This window comes from Sebastes umbrosus, chromosome 12, assembly GCF_015220745.1.
Source record: "Sebastes umbrosus isolate fSebUmb1 chromosome 12, fSebUmb1.pri, whole genome shotgun sequence".
Taxonomy (NCBI): Eukaryota; Metazoa; Chordata; class Actinopteri; order Perciformes; family Sebastidae; genus Sebastes; species Sebastes umbrosus.
This window is the reverse complement of record NC_051280.1, coordinates 30718418-30742216: the sequence shown is the minus strand read 5'-3', so window position 1 is coordinate 30742216 and position 23799 is coordinate 30718418. Positions and strand designations below refer to the sequence as shown.

General features: G+C 39.2%; 1 protein-coding gene across 4 annotated transcripts in view; it reads right to left on the bottom strand.

The window, feature by feature from the left end:
* LOC119499438 (protein Niban 1-like) overlaps positions 1 to 23545 on the bottom strand; it is a 30865-nt gene extending 7320 nt beyond the window's left edge. Inside the window, exons 1-14 of one of the 4 annotated variants that reach the window (XR_005209397.1) lie at positions 23366 to 23544; positions 19673 to 19803; positions 18912 to 19049; positions 18694 to 18811; positions 17970 to 18131; positions 14237 to 14352; positions 14021 to 14125; positions 12627 to 12789; positions 12264 to 12445; positions 8081 to 8227; positions 7851 to 7961; positions 7550 to 7657; positions 7319 to 7430; positions 4685 to 6052 (exon numbers count right to left, since the gene is read on the bottom strand). Coding sequence is in view for 3 of the 4 variants with exons in the window: in XM_037788757.1 (XP_037644685.1) it covers positions 4749 to 6052; positions 7319 to 7430; positions 7550 to 7657; positions 7851 to 7961; positions 8081 to 8227; positions 12264 to 12445; positions 12627 to 12789; positions 14021 to 14125; positions 14237 to 14352; positions 17970 to 18131; positions 18694 to 18811; positions 18912 to 19049; positions 19673 to 19803; positions 23366 to 23420 (2952 nt within the window). In the remaining variant the exon portion in view is untranslated. Of the gene's footprint in view, positions 1 to 4357; positions 6053 to 7318; positions 7431 to 7549; positions 7658 to 7850; positions 7962 to 8080; positions 8228 to 12263; positions 12446 to 12626; positions 12790 to 14020; positions 14126 to 14236; positions 14353 to 16267; positions 16882 to 17969; positions 18132 to 18693; positions 18812 to 18911; positions 19050 to 19672; positions 19804 to 23365 lie in introns of those variants that run through there. The other 3 variants (XM_037788758.1, XM_037788757.1, XM_037788759.1) reach the window with 3 other exon arrangements.
* Positions 23546 to 23799: the final 254 nt, after the last annotated feature.

Here is a 23799-nt window from a genome sequence, read left to right as displayed (position 1 = left end):
AGAGAAGGCTGGCCCGTGTTGTCCAATCCAATAGAAGAGCTACTGGAGCTCTAATTGCTGAAAAAGTTAATGCTGGTTCCGATAGAAAGGTGTCAGGGTGCCCCGTGCTGACCTGTGTCCACCGCCAAAAGTGCCTACAATGGGGCACGTCGTGAGCATCAGAACTGGACCACGGAGCAATGGAAGAAGGTGACCTCAGCTGATGAATCACGTTTTCTTTTACATCATGTGGATGGCAACGAGTTCCAGGTGTCGACTCGGCCTCCAAAATTCTCCAGATCTCAATCCGATCGAGCATCTGTGGGATGTGCTGGACAAACAAGTCCGATCCACGGAGGCCCCACCTCGCAATTTATACAGGACTTAAAGGTTCTGCTACTGACGGCTTGGCGCCAGATACCACAGCAGACCTTCAGAGGTCTAGTGGAGTCCATGCCTCGACGGGTCAGGACTGTTTTTAGCGGCAAAAAGGGGGATTTACTCAATATTAGTTAGGTGGTCATAATGTTATGGCTGATCGGTGTAGATAATAATGAATATGACTCATCCATCACACGAGAGTACAAGTTACAATCATTTCATTAACATGCACTACGATGTACATAGCTGTCTTTTGTCCGTGTCGCTGTAAAATGGGCACATTGTTTTAACTTCGGGTGCTTTTACACTTAAGTCGAAAATTCAAAAAAGCAAACCCCGGTGTGAAAGTGGCGGCGTGAGAAATGTTGGCTCTAAGTTGAAGCTTAAAATGCTGCCTTCTTGTGCCAGCATGTGGCTCTGGTCATTTTTGTGGGCACAACTCGGTGTGCTTTGTGTGTTACTGATGTCAAACCAGAACAGTATTACATTTATTCAGCGGCGAGAAAAGTAGAAACCCCGTCGCTGCAGAAGAAGTGGGCCCCTCTCTTTCCAACTGGATACACAGCATTTCACTACGTCATAAAATGATTATTAGGGCTGTCAAATATTTAATCGCTAATTAATAACACATTTTTTTTTCTGTTCAAAATGTACCTTAAAGGGAAATTTGTCAAGTATTTAATACTTTTATAAACTTGGGAGTGGACAGATATGCTTGCTTTATGCAAATGTATGTATATATTTATTATTGGTACCCATCGAACCCATTTTCATTCACATATCTTCATGCCAGTTTTTCCTCGCCAAAATTTAGCGTGAGTTTGGAGCGTTATTTAGCATCTTTCCCGACAAGCTATCATGACATGGTTGGTACCGATGGACTCTTTTGGTTTTCTAGTTTCATATGATACCAGTATATTCGCTCTAATTCTAAAACTGAGCCCGCTACAACCAGATTGCGCTAATGCATTAAAGAAATTTGTTGCGTTGAAACGAATTTGCGTTAATACATTATTATCGCATTAACGTTGACAGCCCGATAAATTGTGTTATTGTCCGGCCACCAAACACCAAGTGCTCCAGGATGAGCGCCGGGCTTTGAAGACAACTTTCGTAGCAACCAAACGGCGGTACTACAACTTCCGTGTCCGTCACGTGATGCCATTGGGCCCAAAAAGACCTTTTTCCCATAAACTTACATTAGGAAAGAGATGTCTGTAATGGTACGTGTCCACTCATTGTCTATGTAAGCAGCCGCGCAAGCCATTCTGGTAGCGTGGCGTCGCGATTCGAGAGACTAGGCGTGAAGACGCCCGCTCCTCATTTGCATAAAGTTGAAGGCTCGTCTACTTTATGTAGTCCGACGCAACTCGCCGCCTCTCGAAACTCCCGAGGATCTTTTAAAATAAACGTTGTCGATCCAAATTAAAGACAGATTCATCAACTGATCGGATTATTTCTCGACTGAAATGTTTTCAGAAACACATTTCAGTGAAATAAGAGAAGAAAGTTTTCAAACGAGCCTCCATACTGGTTCCGGTTTGAAAGCTGGGAGCAACAGCGGGAAAGCGTTCGTCCAATCAGGAGCCGAGTGCCTTGTTTCTAGGGACAGCCCACCAAGCGTCCAATGCTGGGAAGCGTCGCGTCCCCTCGCGATAAAAAACGCCCCTGTGGACACGTACCATAACTCAGCGGATCATTTTTTTTTATGTAAATCAACTTCCCAGTCTGAACACTTGAATAGTCCTTATTTAAATCAATAGGTCCTAAAAGTTGTAAATTGCACTAAAAGCTGAATCCAGAGTTATTTCTTCAGGTGAACCTGAATCCATTAAAAGGGGGGCATCCACTCGCCAGGTGAGCTTTAACTACAGGAAGTCACTGCTAGCAACATGTAGCAGCTGGCAGTGAGGCCGGAGACGGTCCGACACAGTACTGGGGTCTCTATGTTTCTGGTCACTGACTGTATATCTACTCAGTGTTATTCTTAGTTTGTATCGGAGGAAACCTTCCTTCCTTAAAGAACATTAACCGGCTCTAAGTCTTAAATCGTAGGAGAGGAACATCTGGTTGAAAAGCATCTAAATTCTTGAATGTTTGTCAACTTGAGTCAACACGGTTATGGTAACAAGTAAGGTTCCCTTGAGCATGGCACTTCCTGCTAGACTACAGAGCATGTCTGAATGTAGAAATGTGAATCAGAGCGCTATACAGCAGATCCACTTTAAGTATATTGTGCCATTGACTACACTACATATGAAAAGGGGGGTCACACATACTGTATTGTGTTTGCAGGACACTGACGATTAGCAACATGCTGTGTTACTTATAGGCATATTTGCACATATAGTTACATTTTGACGCATGGTTCTGTTTTTTATCGTAAGTTATTGTTAATATATGTATATTATTGTGTTTTTTTTATAATAATTGATATTATTGCTACTTTAACAAGACACTGTAAACATAATCACGTACTGGACTATAGATACTCTCCATCTCTCTCACTATCTGTCATCCTCAGGTTCTTTAATAAAAAATAAATCCATAAACTCCTCCTGTGTGTTCACGTCATGGACAGTTTTCTAGTACAAACGCTGTTGTGTGTTTCATTGTATGTACCTTCTAGGCCTGTCGGATGCGTTTAGATAGATTCCCTTTTGGTTTGGTTTGGTTTGGTTTGTTGACGATATTGTGGTATATTTATGAAATACAACATATCAGCTTTTGTCCCGGATTGCCAGTTTCCAGCCCAATCACAACTTAAAACCAACCAAATTCAATAAAAACCAGCCCAAATTTGCCAGAAACCCGTGTGAGACGGTAAAACCATGACATACATAATAGAAAACACATCATGAGCATTCAAAGCTTCATATCTGCATCAAATAACCAAAGATAAAATGTTACATAAATAGGTTATGGCAGCCCACAGAGTGCACCAAATACACAAATTCCCATGTCACAGTAAGGTCCACCGTTATCCCCAACGGCGATGAAATATTTTCATTCTCTCTATCTGTTTGATGACAGCTTTTTTTGGTGTTATTGTTTTCACAATATTTTCAAAACCCCCGCCAACCCTAGGCGTCATCCTGGACTCCACCCTTTCATTTCAGTTACACATCAAATCCGTCACAAAATCCTCCTTCTACCACCTCAAAAATATTTCTGGACTCCGGCCATCACTCTCCGACTCCGTGGCAGAGACCCTTCCGTCTGGACTACTGTAAAGGAGTCCTGTCCGGGGTACCCAGCAAAGCCCTGGACCGGCTCCAGTATGTCCAGAACTCAGCTGCCAGGGTTCTCACCCGCACTAGACTACACCATCCCGGAAACTACGATCCTCCGACACCGGTCTGCCCTCCAACCCCCCACGCCAGTCTGCAAACTTTCGGCGACAGAGCCTTCGGCGACAGAGCCTTCAGCGCCGCGGCCCCGTCCTCTGGAACTCTCTCCCTCTTGAAATCAGACATGCTTCATCCCTGGACACTTTAAAAAAAACACCTCAAGCTCCACCTGTTCATCGAGGCCTATGACTCTAACTCTTCCTACACATCACTCGTTTTAATTACCTGGCTACAGTTTTTTCCTCTGTGTTATTTATCAGTATGATTTTGTGTTCCCTCTTTGTAAAGCGTCCTTGGGTTTCTTGAAGGGCGCTATATAAGACCAATTTATTATTGTTATTAAATGCTGACAAAAGCAGCCCAAATTTCATCTACAAGCCCAACTTAATCAAAAGTCGCCCATTTGGGTGGAAACCAGCTCAATCTGGCAACACTGTTCAGTCGACTAACCTTTATCAAGACTGACGCAGGCATTCAATGTCTGACATTAAGAAATTTAAAAACAACATATGAGTCGTTGTAAGAAAATTGAGTCATACAAACACATTTTTTTTTTTCCAGGAAGCAGACGAGGTAAGTAGTAGTAGTCTCTGAGAAGTATCATAGACAGCCCCCCCCCATAAAAATGACACAATTAAAGACAATGATTATATGACATATAGGTCAAGATGCAAACGTCATTTTACATCTTTATTGGGTCATTTTATCCATTTCAGTCAGTGTTAGTTAGCGGGGAAAAAAACAGCAAATGTAAACAGCAGAAGTCAAAAGAAGTAGCTTTTAATCAAGAAAATAATTAAGTATGTAAAAACAACATTTTGTCTATTTCGAAATGTAGTCGTATAAATGTGATGCAGTAATAATATAATGAGTTAACCTTCCCCTCTTCCTTCTCCTCTATTCTCTATACCGTTTATTAATAAGAAACTGTGAAGTAGGTATAGAGAGGCGAAGTCCCGCCCCTTCCGGTGGACCACTGGTCCGGGACTTCGGCTCTCTATTGGTAAAGGAGATCTGGCTGCCATGGTAACGTGTCTGTCAGGGTGTATGGCTGCTGTCGGGACCCGGGCCAACTACCATCTCCACTTCAGTGACTTCAAACACAAGGTCTCTGATGGCAGCCACGCTGTCCAATGGCAGCTCAGCGGCGCTCTCTGGCTGCGACTCCATTGGCTCAGGGCTTTGGAGGACCTCCTCTTCTTCTTTCTTTCCTTCTTTTTCTGCACGATCTTCCTTCTCCTCTGCTTCCTCATCTTCCTTTCTTTCAAGCTCCCCGCCTTTTTCTTCGCCATCTGCCTCGTCTTCGCTCTCTCTCTGCTCAGCGGCGCTCTCTGCCGGTGACTCAGAGGATCGGCAGCCGTCGTCGACACCTCCCGATTGGGCTTCACCTCTCTCCTCCTCTATCTCCTCTTCTTTCACGTCTTTGACTCTCTCATGCTCCTCTTTCTCCTCTGCTGCCTCTATCGGTTTCTCCTCTTTTACCTTCTCCACCTCCCAGTTGTCCTTTATTTCTCCCGTCAAGTAGACCGCTTTGTCGGTGGCGTGCTGCGGCGTCGTCTGCGTTACAGAAGGTGCTGCGGAGTTGCAACCAATCGCCTCGCTTAGCGACCCGAGGCTGATCTTCACCGGACTATCTGTGCCAGGCGGGTGTGACGACGAGGGGCAGGGATGCTGGACGGAGGTTGTGTCTTCTGGTACTTCATCGGAGGTTAAGAGGTCAGGCGTCGCAGATTGATCGCTTTCAGCTACGACATCTGTGGACAGCGGCGAGGATAGAGTGGACGTTGAAAGGTCAGGAGAGTCTGGGATGGGATGAGAGGAATCTGGGTCTGCATCCGGTGTACCAACTTCAAGTGTACCAGCTGCATCAGAGTCCGGCGTGGCTGAGTCGGAAGGCTCAGCTGTAGCTGACTCCGTCGTCGAAGGCGCGTCAGGTTCGATCTTGGCGTCTTCTCGGGTCTCCTCGAAGCAGGAAGCCTCCTCGGTCGCAGATTCATCAAACTGTTGTGTCACAATGATCACAGGAGACAGAAGCACTGCGCTCTGGTCACAGCTTCCAGTGATACCGGGGTCAGACTTGGCATCAGCGATAAGATCTGGCTCACTCTGAGGGCTAACCTCGGCTGTGACCGTCTGACCTCCCTCCTCCTCCACCACCACCACAGGAGCAGGTTCTTCACCGTCAGCAGGTGCTGCTGAGGAGGCGTCCCGAGCGGCGGCGGCTGGGCTGTCCGGTGCAGAGCGAGGTGGCGTCGGCCCCAGCAGACTGTACTGACTGATGGCCAGATCTGACGTGTCCAATAAGAGACTGTTGCTCTTCTTACTGGCTGCATCCTGGACCACTGAGGAGAGGTGAAGACAGGTTTGTTCCCATTCAACATTTATTATTCAGCAGATGGAACTTCAAATGAATGGACCTACAGGGCTGCAGCTACCATTAAAGACTCAAAGGTCACACACTTTCAGGGAAACTGTGGCTTCTACAATTACACACAAATCACGTGTGTCAAGGTTTTTAAGGGTGTTTTCACACTTGGACCGAACTTAGAGCCATTAGTCAGCATTTTTTGTGCGTATATGTGAACACTCCAAAATAACTCCGACCCCTCTGAAACAAACCAAACTCAGACCTCCTGGGGAGGTGGTCTTTAAGTCCGGGTCCTGGTTTGCTTAACCTGTGCATTGTGAACACGACGTGCTCCAGGTTCGCTCTGCCCTTTGCCATCGTATTTTAGCCCTTAAGGATGGTCTGTTTGATCAGCAACCCATCGTTATCGGCCAATATTCAGTACAAATATGCAATGGGGAGATCGGCATTAAAGTTACGTTGTGAACAACAAATCCGTGTTGAAATCAACAGGAAGAGAAAAAAATTGTGTAGAAGTGTCATCTTGTAAAATGCAGTTTTTGGCAATAAACTTGAGATGTTGTCACAGCAATATTTAAAATAGATACTGATAAGTGAGGAAAAGCAGAGAATCCTCTGACACAAGACACACAGTGGTCCCGTTTTACGACGAACTGGACAGTAGTCTGTGTCGAAGCGCCTGTGCCAACACTAAAGATGTCATTGAAGGGGAAAGCATTGACCAGCAGAGTGATGAAGGTAGGACTATAGTGTGAACAGAAGCAGGACTGAGGCCTCATCAGAGCTGAAGTGGACCAGAAACAGAGCCGAGTCCTCTCTCAAATGAACTGACAATGTGAACGCAAAAAGAACCGAGTCCCTTTTCTGTTGGTCCACTTTTTGGTCTGAGTTCGGAGGACTGAGTTTGGTTCGTTTAAAAAGGACTACATGTGAAAACCCCCTCAGCCTGATTGTGTCACAGTTCTTAAATGTGAGTGAGGCAAAACAAATATTAACTTAAATAAAGGTAATTTCTCTGCTGGAATTATATTTCATGAATTTGGGGAAACAGTGTTTTTAGACCATCGTTGGAGTTCTTAAAAATGTGTCCGTCTCTTGTAGCAAGAGCATTTATTTTAAACTGCTTGACCTGTAATGAAATGATCTCCCTGGAGAAACTGAATCAATGCAGAAACAAAGAATACGTAAAATACACTATAATGAAGATAATACGGTAAATGTGTACTGTGTGTGTGTTTACCTGTCTCTATCTCCTTACGGAGGATGTTTCTCAGCACATCATCATAGACGTTCTGAACCAGGATAAAACTGCTGTAGTCTGAGAAGATGTACTGCTCGAACTGCTGCAGCTCCTGGACAGAAAACACATGTATGTAAATACTTCTGTAGAATCAAAGCACTGCAATGAGAGTGAGTATGAATGTGTACTCTGTACTGTAATGTGTAAGAGACAGTCGTGTATTAGACCTACACTTTTCAACTTGTTGTCCATCTTGCTGGTGAGAGCCGGCAGAGTGATCTCCAGTAGAGCTTCCTGGTAGAGTCTCCTCTGGACCACTCTGCTGTCATAGTCCAGCTGCTGCTCACACACACACACACACACACACACACACACATGCTTTTCACTTACTGCGTGCTAATATCATGTATTTGTTTAAAGGTGCAGTGTGTAGGATCTGGCGGTATCTAGCAGTGAGGTGATGCACCCAACTGAAGCCTCTCCCGTGTGCCAAGCGGGACACGATTGATGTTCTCTGTGATCGTTTCTTTACCTTCAGGACTCGTTCTTTAGCTCTCTCCATCTTGACGGGGATTTGAGACGGCTGCAGTCTGGCTGATGACTGGAGGAATAGCTCTAAGGTGTACACAGCACTGTCCAACAGCTGGAAGACAACAAATGACAAACACTGTGTTTCTCTGTCACACCAACTGAAGGCTTTCAACTTTTTCTGTTTGGCTTTGAAAGTTGTTGTTCCAAACCCAGCTGAACGCTGCTCCATACCTTCTCCATCTCCAGCTGTGCAGAGTGAACCAGTCTCTGAGTGCTGCTCAGTCCAAACCGCTGCTTTAAGGCTTCCAGTTTCTCCGTCAGGTTCTCCACCTGCCTGTAGCTCGGATCCAGACTGATGGAGCGCAGAGGGGACAAGGCCTGCAGAACACACACAAAACCACAATCGTGAGCTTAAACCAAAATATATTAATAATAAAAATGTAAACTAAACTTAGACTCAACACTTCAGGAAATTTAAGCTAAATTGGGAACACTTTACAGGTCCGCAAATTTCATGGTAAGTAGGTGATGATTAGCAAGTAATCGATTTGAAATGTCTTTGAAATTACCTGTATATTACATCCTACAACACACTTAACGTAGCATATAACACTGCTATTATCCCGGCCCTCTCTTGGCTCTGTTCGGAGTGACCCTTCAGCCCAATATTTCTACGTCATGCAACATGTTCTCGCCTTTACCACCTTGTTGGCAAGGCCACTTATTCTGTTTAAATGGAAGCATGTTCTACCTCCGACTCCCAATAGGTTGGTGAAAGATACGTTAATGTTCGTTGGTTTGGAAAAGCTTAGATTTTTCCTTTAAGGGTTCCCTCAATTCTTTTGAAAAGATTTTGAATACCTCTCCAAAACCATATTGAATCTCTGACCTCCTTGCCTGATTGTGACGACTGAGCCTCCTTATTTTATTTTTTTGTTGGATTGGCGTTGTTGTTTTATTTATTTTATTTAGTTTATTTTGTGTGTATATTTTATGTATTTTACAAACTTTTTTTTCAGACATTTTTCAGAATTTTTTTTTTTTTTTTTTTACCTTTTTCAGACACTGTTTAGACTTTTGTTTTCCAACATTTTTCAAATTTTTTTTTCAAACTTTTTTCTGACTTTTTTTACGGACATTTTTTCAGACATTTTTTTTTTTTTACCTTTTTCAGACATTGTTTAGACTTTTGTTTTCCAACATTTTTCAAACTTTTTTTTCAAACTTTTTTTTCAGACATTTTTCAGACTTTTTTTTTACGGACATTTTTTCAGACTTTTTTTTTTTTTTTTTTACCTATTTCAGACATTGTTTAGACTTTTGTTTTCCAACATTTTTCAAACTTTTTTTTTCAAACTTTTTTTCCAGACATTTTTCAGTTTTTTTTTTTTTTTTTTACCTTTTTCAGACATTGTTTAGACTTTTGTTTTCCAACATTTTTCAAACTTTTTTTTTCAAACTTTTTTTTCCAGACATTTTTCAGACTTTTTTTTTTTTTTTTTTTACCTTTTTCAGACATTGTTTAGACTTTTGTTTTCCAACATTTTTCAAACTTTTTTTTCCAGACATTTTACAGACTTTTTTTTTTTTTTTTACCTTTTTCAGACATTGTTTAGACTTTTGTTTTCCAACATTTTTCAAACTTTTTTTTTCAAACTTTTTTTTCAGACATTTTTTCCAGTCTTTTTTTTTTATTTTACCTTTTTCAGACATTGTTTAGACTTTTATTTTCCAACATTTTTCAAACTTTTTTTTTCAAACTTTTTTTCCAGAAATTTTTCAGACTTTTTTTTTTTTTTTTTACCTTTTTCAGACATTGTTTAGACTTTTGTTTTCCAACATTTTTCAAACTTTTTTTTTCAAACTTTTTTTTCCAGACATTTTTCAGACTTTTTTTTTTTACCTTTTTCAGACTTTGTTTAGACTTTTGTTTTCCAACATTTTTCAAACTTTTTTTTTCAAACTTTTTTTTCCAGTCATTTTTCAGACTTTTTTTTTTTTTTTTTTACCTATTTCAGATATTGTTTAGACTTTTGTTTTCCAACATTTTTCAAATTTTTTTTTTCTGACTTTTTTTTTACGGACATTTTTTCAGACTTTTTTTTTTTTTTTTACCTATTTCAGACATTGTTTAGACTTTTGTTTTCCAACATTTTTCAAACTTTTTTTTTCAAACTTTTTTTTCAGACATTTTTCTGACTTTTTTTTTACGGACATTTTTTCAGACTTTTTTTTTTTTTTTTACCTTTTTCAGACATTGTTTAGACTTTTGTTTTCCAACATTTTTCAAACTTTTTTTTTCAAACTTTTTTTTCCAGACATTTTTCAGACTTTTTTTTTTTACCTTTTTCAGACATTGTTTAGACTTTTGTTTTCCAACATTTTTCAAACTTTTTTTTTCAAACTTTTTTTTCAGACATTGTTCAGACTTTTTTTTTTTTTTTTTTACCTTTTTCAGACATTGTTTAGACTTTTGTTTTCCAACATTTTTCAAACTTTTTTTTTCAAACTTTTTTTTCCAGTCATTTTTCAGACTTTTTTTTTTTTTTTATTTTACCTTTTTCAGACATTGTTTAGACTTTTATTTTCCAACATTTTTCAAACTTTTTTTTCAAACTTTTTATTCAGACATTTTTCTGACTTTTTTTTACGGACATTTTTTCAGACTTTTTTTTTTTCTTATCTTTTTCAGACATTGTTTAGACTTTTGTTTTCCAACATTTTTCAAACTTTTTTTTTCAAACTTTTTTTTCAGACATTTCTTCAGACTTTTTTTTTGTTTTATACCTTTTTCAGACATTGTTTAGACTTTTGTTTTCCAACATTTTTCAAACTTTTGTTTTCAAACTTTTTTTTCAGACATTTTTCTGACTTTTTTTTTTTTTTTTTTTACCTTTTTCAGACATTGTTTAGACTTTTGTTTTCCAACATTTTTCAAACTTTTTTTTTCAAACTTTTTTTTCAGACATTTTTCTGACTTTTTTTTTACGGACATTTTTTCAGACTTTTTTTTTTTTTTTTTTACCTTTTTCAGACATTGTTTAGACTTTTGTTTTCCAACATTTTTCAAACTTTTTTTTTTCAAACTTTTTTTTCCAGACATTTTTCAGACTTTTTTTTTTTTACCTTTTTCAGACATTGTTTAGACTTTTGTTTTCCAACATTTTTCAAACTTTTTTTTTCAAACATTTTTTTCAGACATTTTTCTGACTTTTTTTTTACGGACATTTTTTCAGACTTTTTTTTTTTTTTTTTCCTATTTCAGACATTGTTTAGACTTTTGTTTTCCAACATTTTTCAAATTTTTTTTTTCTGACTTTTTTTTTACGGACATTTTTTCAGACTTTTTTTTTTTTTTTTACCTATTTCAGACATTGTTTAGACTTTTATTTTCCAACATTTTTCAAACTTTTTTTTCAAACTTTTTATTCAGACATTTTTCTGACTTTTTTTTACGGACATTTTTTCAGACTTTTTTTTTTTTTTTTACCTTTTTCAGACATTGTTTAGACTTTTGTTTTCCAACATTTTTCAAACTTTTGTTTTCAAACTTTTTTTTCAGACATTTCTTCAGACTTTTTTTTTGTTTTATACCTTTTTCAGACATTGTTTAGACTTTTGTTTTCCAACATTTTTCAAACTTTTTTTTCAAACTTTTTTTTCAGACATTTTTCTGACTTTTTTTTTTTTTTATACCTTTTTCAGACATTGTTTAGACTTTTGATTTCCAACATTTTGAAACTTTTTTTTCAGACATTTTTTCCAGTCTTTTTTTTTCTTTTACCTTTTTCAGACATTGTTTAGACTTTTGTTTTCCAACATTTTTCAAACTTTTTTTTCAAACTGTTTTTCAGACATTTTTCAGACATTTCTTTTTAATTTATTTTATTTATTTTATTTATTTTATTTATTTTATTTATGCGTAGTGTGTTTCTAATTTTGATGTCATTGCTGCTTTAAGTCTTGTTGTAACTGTTTCCATTAGTGTGATATTGGTTATTTCCTTTATTGTTGAGGGTGGGAGGGAAAAATGGATGAAAAATAGAAGACTATTTATTTGCTCTGAAATTTATATGCCTTGCAATGTTCTTCCAATTTAAAAAAAAATAAATTACCCCTATATTTACCTCAAAAACTACCCCACATTATTTAATAATAATATTCCATTATTTCCCAAAGCAGGTAATAAACTGTGTCTGGTAAGGCTATGAGTTGTTAACCATCCAATTATTAAATAATGTTGGGGTCATTTTTAATACATTTTGAGGTAAATAAAGGGGAAATTTCAAATGCATCACTTGCTAATCATCACCTAATTACCATGATATTTGCGGACCTGTAACATGAAGTGTTACCAAAAGAAATCCCCCTGTAAAGACGTTAATCGTAGACTCCAACGTGCACACATCCTCACCTTCTTTGTCTCCTCTGTTTCTCGCTGTGTGTGTGTGAAGGCCGAGTCCATCTGTGTGTGCAGTGTGAGCTGCATCCCCTGAATCCCTGCACCGATGTTTTCTGTCAACGCTTCGAGGATGGAGGACGTGTACGGTGCTACAGACTCGCTGCACGCTTTCTCTGCTTCTTCACATATACACCCTGGAACACACACATGTACGGGACACAAACTGTTTAAGAGTGACTGGAGGACTCTTATCAGACAGGAAACTCAGATAATGGTTTAACGGCACCGTGTTTGCCCTTCTTAAACGGTCGTTTCAAATGCATTAATTTCCTCGGTGTGTTCAGACTGTAGGGGTCAATCATCAACGTGCAGTACCTCTGACTTTCTCCTCCAGGAAGCGGTGAGAAGACATAATCTGGTCCAGGTTGGATCTGATCAGCGCCTGATTGGCTGACGCCGTCTGACGACACTCCTCCCTCAGAGCCTCCAGACTTGCAGTGAGTTGTTCCAGCACCAAGGTGTAGGTTGCCTGCACTGTCTAAACATACATAAACACATCATATTAAAAATAATAACATACCATAAAACACTTGAGTACCCTCCAGTATATTTTGATATTTCATATTTATTTGAGTCATTTCCTGACTAAGTTGATTAGCCACACTGTTTGAAAAAAATAAAGGTTGTAGGGAAAATGTGAATATGACGTATGACTATAGTAGAAGCTGCAGGTCAAAGGTCATCATCCAAGCTGCAGGTGCACTCGTGCAACTTGTTTCATTAGCTAACTGAGGGTTTTCATTTTATTTCTTAGTTTCCTCCACCTTACTTTAGTGTGTTTATTTTCACAAGGGCATGTGTGTGTGCGGTGAACGTGTGAAATCAATGCAGTAGATTACACGAAACAACACACTGACTGTCTCTCTCATTCGCTCTCTTCTTTACCGTCTCCTTCTGGAGATTATAATTAACGGAAAGGTTTTGGAGGTTACTACACCGGGGTGCTGGGAGCTGAGGCGAGAGCGGCCGGTGCTGGTGGACGCTGCAGCTCCAAAAACATCCTGACACTGCATTTCAAACGGCGGCAACATGTCCATCCGTCCTCCGGTGAGCTGTGGCCGGCGTGCGGCGGTGCGGCTCCCTCGGTGCAGCAGCAGCCAGACGGCCGCCTCGCCAGGAGGAGACAGTGAAGAAGAGAGCGAGTGAGAGAGAGAGTCGGCGTGTTGCGCTAATTCGTGTCTCATTAGTGGGCTGATAAACAGTAAATTCATCTAAACTGGGTAGAAAAAAAAATGCAATCTGGTTGCCGTGGCAATGAATTTCGTTTGACTATTAACCACAACTCCATTCTCTGTTTAAGAAAGAACGTTGACCAAAAAACAGGAAGTAAAACTGGCAGGAGGGGGGGCTTTAAGGGTGCATAGAAAAGAGATTGATATCTAAATTCTGGCAAGTGATGCAACTTTCTAAAAAGTCACAGAATTATAAGATTATAATCACAATTTGGAGGAAAGGCATGTCTAAATACTTAAAAAGTTACAGCTGCATTGCACTGAAATCATTCATTTCCTTTTATGGCCACTTGTGCAGCATCGCCCTGTTGGGGGATTCTGTCACAACAATGACCGGCTCGCTGTGCATTATACCTTAACTTAAAGCTGCGACTCTAATGCAGCGGAGGAAATACATTTCCCAGTAGGAGACACACCGTCTAAGTTGAGCAGCATCCCTCTCAACCTGTGTTGTGTTGGTGTATTAGTTTAACTCACTGCCAACCACAGTCGTATCCTTTCAGTCTTCTTGCCCTTCACTCTGGACTGAAGCTGACTCTGTAACCATGACAACACGTCCTCCATCACCTGGGAGGCCAGCACCTACAGACGCAAACAAAACAAATTAATAATAAGCAAGTGTACAGACAACCACGGACAGGCAGAAAGCTGAAGTGTGTGTGTGTGTGTGTGTGTGTGTGTGTGTTTGCTGACTTGTTCCTCAGTGCCCAGCAGCATTTCCCAGGATTCATAGCATCCTTTGTCCTGTCGGTAGAGTCGGAGGGCTCGGACGTACGCCTGGCTCTCGTAGGATGAATCACACCAGGGGTCTGCGGGGAGGACTTAGTTATATTATGGAAGTTGAAATCATGTTCATCCTCTTGTGTGAACTCATTTGGCAAGGGCTTGAATGTAACATATGTTCATTTATATGTAAAAGTCACGCACTCTTCATGTTAGGCATAGATGCTGTCACTGCTATGATTTCTACTGTTCAGCCTTTGCAGTTAGTTCTGGTGTTGCTGTGTTTACCGGTGTTTGGTTTCACATCTCTAATTTTCAACATTTTCATGTTCTGTTTTTTCTTTGCCGTATCCTTTTATTATATCTTTTTTGTGGTCTTGTTCCCCATAAGGGTTTAGGGCATTCTTATTTTTCACTGAATCGATGGAGCATATTTGAGGAACAGAAAGCTCTACTAATGATTGCACTTCCCTTTGTCACCATCAGTATGAATCAAACTAATGCAGCTAAAAACTGAGGCATGAAATCATTTCCCCCGCTGAGGTCGCTGACGTGTGTTAGGATGTGGTTAAAGTGTACACATAAAGTTGCTCATATGCTAGCAAAACAATTGCTTATTTAGACATCCAGTAAACATGAAGCAACATTAGCATTCATTTACAGTCAGGTGTCTGGCAACCTTGCTAACGCTCTGTCCACACAGGGAAACGTCAGCAGTGCGTGGCGGCTGCCTCGCTGAACGGCTGCATGTTTCACGCGTGTGGCGTCCACACCGGCGGCGTTTCTGCTGCTACAGCTACCGGCCCTTTCTTTCTACAATGAGTTTGTCTTTCATAATGGGCATTTCATTTCATTATAAATGTCATTTATATTTATGTTAGACAGAAAAAAGTTAAGAACCGTGTGGTAATTTGTAAATAATAGTGATAATCCACAATTAAAAGCAAGTACTTTATTCATTCATGGAGCTGTGCAAGTAACTGCATGTTATACAACACTGTCCGGCACATATTTCAGAATAAAAGCCTTGTGTTAACAATTGAAGGAATTCTGTCCACAGAAAGAAAAAAAACGCTTCTGGCTTTTATTTTGAAATGAAAGCAGGAAGTGTTGATTTAACAATAAATCTTTACTTTTTTTTTTTCCATGTCCGTGACATATTCCACAGATGTCTACACATTGAAACTGTAGTAATGTTGCTGATATGACGTCAATATACAGTCAAACGATCATTTTCACTGTCTGTTGTTGCTATGAACCGCGTGCAACTCGCGGTAAAAATAGGTGATACCTTGAATCTCAAGAAGAGACGGAGCTGACACGCAGCCGAGTTGCGCTGCTCATGCAGGCTCTGTGGCTGCTCTAACTTGTTAACATGAACGTCGAAATAAAAAACAACAGGTTCCGCAGCCGCCACGCGCTCCTGACGTTCCCTGTGTTGCCAAAGCGTAAGTTTTAGTCAAATATTCACTCTCGCTCTGTTTTGGTCTCCACCATAGACTGTATATAAACATGGACGACATGACAGCTCCCCAAAAGTGAATCCAAAATGCTCAACTTTGTTCACCAGCATGGACGCTATACTTTGTCAGTTTGGTGTTTGGTGCAGGGCAGGAAGGTGTAACGTGAAGACAGGTGCCTGCTACCGCTGTAATCTAAGCTGATGAGAGCGCTGAGACTGAATCAGAACAGTAAGGTTGTGGCCCATTAACTCAAATATGCTGAAACACTCTCATTTACTTTTAATTTTATCTGGTAAAATAAAAAAAAGAAAGTTCTGGTCAGCACTGGTTTCGTGCAAAGTTATTTTTTGACACGAGAGCAATATTCTGAATTTAACTTATGCATTTAATTTAAAAGAATTAAAGTTCCAAGAAAGTAATAAGAGTAAAGTGAGAATTTTATTTAAAAAAAAAAAAAAGAGTGACATATTACTTTGGGATTAATAAAACCAACACTGTTTTTTTTGTATTGTAGCTCCTGTAAGTGTAAAATAGTCACCGCTGACCAGCTGTGTGTTGTTTCCTGTTACTGCTGAGAATATCTCGGGGGCTGTGCAGATACCACACGCCATGTTTGCGCAACCATCCTAGCTAACCACACAGGAAGTCAACTGCATTAATATTTTTATTCTGTCGCCAGGGCAACTGCCACCACACGAGTGACGGATTGAAAAAGAGCCAACGAGCAACGGCGCTCTGCTACAGCAGGTTTTAAATATTTTAGAAAGTCATCTGACATTAAAGACGTGTCTGTTTGACTCATCAGAAGCGTCACATCACCTCAGTAGTGGGGTGGTGGTTAGGACTCAAATACCATTGTGGCAGTTAAAAAATACAGTTTGGGACCATTTTAAAAAGGATTATCAGTCAATTTCAAATAACGTCACCAGTAGCATAATAATGAAAAGAGCTATTCCGCTCCCTTCTCCTGGAATACACTGCAAGCTAAACTGGAAAATCTGATTACTTTTGATGAATTTAAAACATTACTGAAAGACCTAGAAGCAGTCATTCGGGAGCTGTCTGTGTTTCTGAATATTTGGCTTCAAACACTTGATTTTAATGTGTTTTGTATGATATTATACCGTGTATTTATTTTGCATTTGTTTTATGTTGTGGCGTCTGAAACTTTAATGTATGTTTAAATGCTGCTGTCTTGGCCAGGTCTCTCTTGCAAAAGAGATTCTTAATCTCAGTGAGTACTACCTGGTTAAATAAAGATTAAATAAAATAAAATAAAAATATTCTTTTCTTATTATATTATTCTTATTTGTTTTCTTAGCTTTTTCTTATTTTCTCTAATTAACTGTTCTTCAATGAAATTTAAATGTTTTAATTCAAGCGGTTACTTTAATATTTTGTGAAATAGGCTTGTTTGATTTCTTTCCGAATGTAGTAGCTTTGTAGTCTTGTAGTCACGTTGTGTCTCTTTGGGGTCATTGTGTGTCGATTTGTAGTCATTTTGTGTCTCTTTGTAACTGCTTTGTGTCTCTTTGCAGTCATTTTGTGTCTCTTTGTAACTGCTTTGTGTCTCTTTGCAGTCATTTTGAGTCTCTTTGTGGTTGTTTTGTCCCTTTTCATAGCTGTTGTGAGTCTCTTTATAGTTGATTTGTGTATCTTTGTAGTTGCTTTGTGTCTCTTTGTAGTAATTTTGAGTCTCTTTGTAGTTGCTTTGTGTCTTTTCATTGTCTTTGTGAGTCTCTTTGCGTCTCTTTGGTTTTGCATCTCTTTGGTTTTGGTATCTTTATGGTCGTTTTGAGTCTCTTCCTGGTTGTTACAGAGGGCCCGGTAGGCCCGTTCAGTAATCCATCCATATAAAAAAATATAACGGCACATTGAATTTACCTTCATTTTGAAACGTGTCTCCTTATGAGGCGCACGTGTGTTTTACTTTTGTGATAAATTCATTAAAAACGTTTGTCGGTCACACGCTACAACATGTTATAATAGTAGTGCAAGAGGAGAAGAGTCATAGTCAAGTCAGGCTACTGACTCAGTTAAGTGAGTTAGTCAAGTTTGATGATGTAATCTAACGTTAGCCACCATAAGCTACTGGCCATACCAGACCAAGACAGACTGTAACAGTAAAACCCCCGAGTGTATTTCATTAAGCGAGGGTACATTTCATTGTTAATGAATTCTAGTTTTCACATATCAGAGGAAGTGATGTGAGATGTGAGATGTGAGATGTGCGTTTTTACCAAGGTTGCCGTGTCTAATGCAGGTCTTGAGGGCAGACAGGAATTGATCTCGTTCCTCTTCCTGTTGGAACAGGAAGCAGGTGTGGCCCATATAAGGCTGGTGCAGATACACGGCAAGCACATCTGGAGACGATACCACCGAAGAAGTATCCTCCTTCACGCCTAAACAAACACACAAACACACACAACAGTGTTACAGATGTGAGCTTGACTGTATTTTCTCTGAACCATGAACCATGGTCAACAAAATAAAAGCAGCTGAGGTTCATTAACCAGTGACTTAACACACCGGGGGACGTGCCGAATAAACGACACGACAAGGTGAAATACTCGTCTGTAAATATTATATGTCTAGGGCTTTTATTGTGAAAGGTAAGGTGAGGATCTGGTCTGCGCTGCCTTTTGTCAAGTTTAAAGGAGTAATAAAGTTTGCTGTCTTGGTTTGATCGGAGTTCGCGAGTGATTGACAGCTGCCTCCGTTGAATGAATCACCAGCCTGTGATTGGCCAAAGTCTCCCGTCACAGGCTAGATTTTCTAAAGCCTGAAAACAGAGCCATGAGGAGGAGCAGAAGTCTAGTTTTCGCTCAGAACACTTGAATTACAATATGCTGAAAGGTTATTATGGAATTTTTACCCAATGATGCCAAAAATATTCTGCCTACTGCAGCTTTAAGACAGTAAATATTGCAGGTATATTGACATATATGAATAAGTTAATACTACCGTTGAGTATTCCAGCGCAGGTTTGCTCCAGGTGAGCTCTGGACTCCTCCTCTGTGGTGAACACACTGCCCCCTGCTGGCTGGAGGACCAACTTGGCTGCAGCTCCACGGCTGAAAGTCTATAGGTGGGACAACACAGACAGACAATGTCCAGCACTGTAGCATACATTACGTATCATTTATATCCTGAATGTCGTATTTTGTTTGCGAAAGACTCACCTCGGCGTTTTCATGTATCTCCACTTTGTAGTCTCTTCTCAGGACGGTGTACTTCTCTTTGCATTTCTTTCCCTGCTCGTCCCAGCAGGAGAACTTTACGCTCCCTTGGTACAACGCTTCCTGCGGAGCATACTGAGGCTACACACACACACACAGATTTAAAGGTCCCATATTGGAAAAAAGTGAGATTTTCATGTCATTTACATTATAAAGAAGGTTTAAGTGATATATAAATACTGTGAAAGTATCAAAACGCTCAATCCACAGATAAATACACACAGCTGTATTCAGAAATTGTGTGTTTGAAACAAGCCGTCAGGATTTCTGTACATTTGTGATGTCACAAATCTACAATGTTTAGATTATTTCACAGTTTTAAAACGTAAACATTTTAAATGTGTCCCAGTTAACTTCCTGTTTGCAGTGTATGTAAATAACATCATCAGCTGACAGGAAGTAAACATGGACCCAAGCTGTTGCCTAGCAACGCAATTCCGTTGAAATGCGCTAAAACGGAGCGTTTCAGACGGAGGGTGAATACAGGTATATTCAGACAGACAGTATGAGGAAGATATTGTGTTGTTTGGACATTAAAGCATGTAAACATGTTCTAGTAGAAACCCAAAATACAAGTATGAACCTGAAGATGAGCATGATATGGGACCTTTAACTTTAACGTCTTAAAAGAAACTGCACAGAGTGAGTTGATTGATGATTGTTGAGTGTTGTTTGATGGACGGATTGACGGGTGCAGCTCTTACCCCGCGTGTGAGCAATAGGCCCCGCCCCTCTTTCTTAGGCTCCACCTCCTGGTGTAAATGTCCGATGTAGGCTGCAGAATACTGCTGACGGTAAAACACACTGTAGCTCTGGAACGTGCTGTCGACCAGTCCTGGATACACACAAACAAATGCACATTTAAAAAAAAAGAAATTATGTTATGAGGTATTAACCGTTATTTACCTGGCCCCTTTAAAAACAACAAAAAAAAAGATTTCTTCCATCTCAAAAGTGAATAATTAGTTTATTATACCCCCCGCGACAACATGGTCGGGGGTATATAGCGCTCCGTGTGTCCGTCCGTCCGTCCGTTCTTCTGTTCGTTCGCGCGTCACACTTTTGTTTTCTGAGATGATTGTGATTCGTTCAAAGAAATACAATAAAGTCAGAGCGTTTTCCCCCTCAATAGGGAATGTGACGACACCGACAACATGGTCATTTTCGGAGTATAAAGGATAAGAGTGCCATCCGCTGACTATTTACTGCAAAGATAACACAGAACACTGCACAATGAATAAGATTCAAAAGCCGAATTGTAGTATTATACAGTTAGACACAAAGGTAGGCTAACGTTATGGGTTTCATTTAGCAAGATACCGGTAGATTAAATATGCAGTATTAGGCGATGTTTTCTTAGTATTGAGTTGACATAACATTAGCTACCTTATCTTTGTCCGGATGATCGCGTAGTTGGCATTTGACTTGTAGATCTTAATGTCAGATACCTATTTGTTTGTAAATTGGACATCAGCCTCCAAAGATTGACATATTTTGAACTACTAACAGGTGTTCACTAACACTAAAACACATCAGTGACCGTAATCGGTGGCAAACTGTCAAGATCCTCCTAATTCATAAGGATCGATATCATGAACTAACTTCAATTTTGTAACATATCTCCCCTTTTGTCTCTGTCAGCTTCTCTTTATATGGGCATATATATATATATATATATATATATTATACGCTACCCTCCAAAAATCACGGCGTGCCCCAGAATGCTCGGCGACCCCTAGCAGCAGACTGATCGCAAACAGAGCGTTTCAGACAGGGGTGCTGCAGCACAGCCGCTACGGGAGAAGTAAAACGTTTTTTTTTTAAATGGAAGCATGCAAAGGTGCACGTATGCACCTAAAAATAAGCATAATATATCCTCTTTAAGAACACCTTTAAAGCTGTGTACAGAGGTCTTTGTAAAAGGTCAAATATCTGTCGATGTGTAACAAGAGGTGGATTAATATACTCCTTTAACTGGAGGCTCTGGATGTGTTTGAGGACGGATCGGTCATAATTCATTGTTTACCATTTGTTTACAGTGTGTGGCCTCTATCACACGTTGTTTGGGTCGCTCTGTAGTAGCCTGACTTTTATCTTAAACACTGACCAAACACACACAAACACACACAGAGAGAGATCAGACAACCCGTAATAATGTAATAGTTGGAAATGGCTGTAATTACTTTGTAGGAGATTAGTGGCAGGATGTGACCGGGCTGATAACACGTATAGGAATGCACACATAGGAAAGAGCAAAGCAGCTCACATGGCTCATCATCTTTTAATTTATTTTTGTTTTAAAGTCAAAGATAATTTTAAGTTGAATTTATAATTTGTGACTTTGAAATAAACACATTTTTATTTGTAGCACTCTCAGGTTATGCTAACTGTGCTGTTGGTTAATGCACAATGCCCTCACTTTGATTCCAGGGACCTTTGTTGCATGCAACACCCCCCCCCCCCCCCCCGTGTTTCCTGTCTACGTCTTTGCTGAAAGCTAATGAAGACCAACATACATCGTCATGTCTCTTTGTATTTGATTTGTGTCTCTTTGTAGTTGTTTCGTCCCTTTTTATAGCCATTGTGAGTCTCTTTGTAGTTGATTTGTGTCTTTGTAGTCATTTTGAGTCTCTTTGTCGTTTGTTCGTGTCTATGTAGAGCGAGCACAAGCGCGAGTGCGAGCAACAGGACGCTGACTTTCATTGACTTAACGGCCACAGGTGTCGCTGTTAACAAGCATTTCTGATTCTTACAAACAGTCCCTTTAAATAGTTTTATATCTAGACTTTTGTATAAATTATCCAGTAAGTGTGTTATTATGATTTGGACAACCTCAGAGCAGACCAGTCCTGGCGAACCCGCTGTGATCTTTGGCGCCCCGGAGCCCTGGTCAGGAACCACTGGTATACAGTATATAATAGGGCTGCAACTAATGATTATCTTCATTGCTGATTATTTTCTCCATTAATTGATTAGTTGTTTGGTCAATAAAATGGTGAAAAATGTCGATCAGTGTTTCCCAAAGCTCAAGAAGACGTCCTCAAATGTCTTGTTTTGTCCAAAGATATTCAGTTTACTGTCATAGAGGAGTAAAGAAACCAGAAAATATTCACATTTAAGAAGCTGGAATTAGAGAATTTTGACTTTTTTTCTTAAAAAATTACTCAAACTGATTAATTGATTATCAAAATAGTTGGCGATTAATTTAATAGTTGACAGCTAATCAATTAATCGTTGATTAATGATGTATCATTTGAGGACACAAGCTGTGTGGTTGGAGCTTGACAAAGCAGACACACAGTGGAGGGTAAACCAACCTAAACTGCACCACTACCTCAAGTATCACTACTACTACTGCTAGTACAAGTATCACTACTACTACTACTACTACTATTAATACTACCACTGCTACTACTGAGTTGCTTCAGCTATGATTACAAGTGCCTCCATCACTCGTACCCACGCCCATACTGCTTCTGTTATTTCTCTTTTACTTTACATTTCTTCCTCTTATCTATTACTCTCTATGGAAACCTTATATTTCTAAATAGGGCTGACATATAGTGTAACATACCTGGGCCATATTATGAAGAATACTAAACAAGGTATATAGTATATAGTATATAGTATGTTGAAAAAAAGTCATAGTATAGTATGTCGAAAAATTTGATGATAAAAAGTCATAGTATAAAATGTCGAAAAATGTCATGAAAAAAAGTTAAAATATACCATATTGAAAAATTTCGTGAAAAAAGTCATAGTATAAAATGTAAAAAAAATTGAATGAAAAATCTTATAAAAAAAACAAAAGTTATAGTATAGTATGTCAAAAACATTTTATGGAAAAAGTCATGGTATAGTAAGTTGAAAAAAAGTTAAAGTATAGTATGTCAAAAAAAAAGTTAAATATATAAATAAAAAAAAATTGAAAAAAAGTCTTATATAATGTCGAAAAATAGTATAGTATAGTATGTTGAAAAAAAGACATAGTATAGTATGTCGAAAAATGTGATGATAAAAAGACATAGTATAAAATGTCGAAACATTTTGAAAACTTTTATGAAAAAAAAATAAAAGTTATAGTATAGTATGTCAAAAACATTTTATGGAAAAAGTCATGGTATAGTATGTCGAAAAATTTCATGAAAAAAATCATAGTATAGTATTTCGAAATTTGTTTTTGAAAAAAAGTCGTCGTATATAATGTCGAAAAATGTCATGAAACAAAGTTAAAATATACCATATTGAAAAACTGACATACAGTATAACATACCTGGGCCATATTATGAAGAATACTAAACAAGAAGTGTCCAAAGCTGCAGACTACTACTACTACTACAACTACGACTAGAAATGTAGAAAACAAAAAAAAAAACATAAGCGATCTTAGTTTTTACCTTTGATGTTGCTGATTTTAGCCTCATCCAACAAGCCAGAGGAAGAAGCCCCCATAATGTTTCTATTTCCCTTCTTCTCAAGTGAAAAGCTTAATTCAGCTGGTCTGAATGTGTACAGTATATACGCAGGAGACCTGTAAAGTAACGCTTGTCATCTAAATGAGCTGCTCTCTGATGTGTCAAGAGGTTTTTTTTCTGCTCAGCTCATTTCCTCTGTTTCTCTGTGAGTCAGTGTGGTGAGCTGGGCGGTGCTGTTAAAACATGAGGTGAAATCTGTCACAGTAGTCATCTCATCAACTAGCAAGTGTCACAGCCTCCCTTGTAGAGCCATCTGCTGGTTAACAGGGTGAATATTGCTTCAGCTCAGTGCAACAGTGTTCATCTAACATCATAGAAAAGTTATTGATGACCCACATTAGACCCGTTTTTGTCTT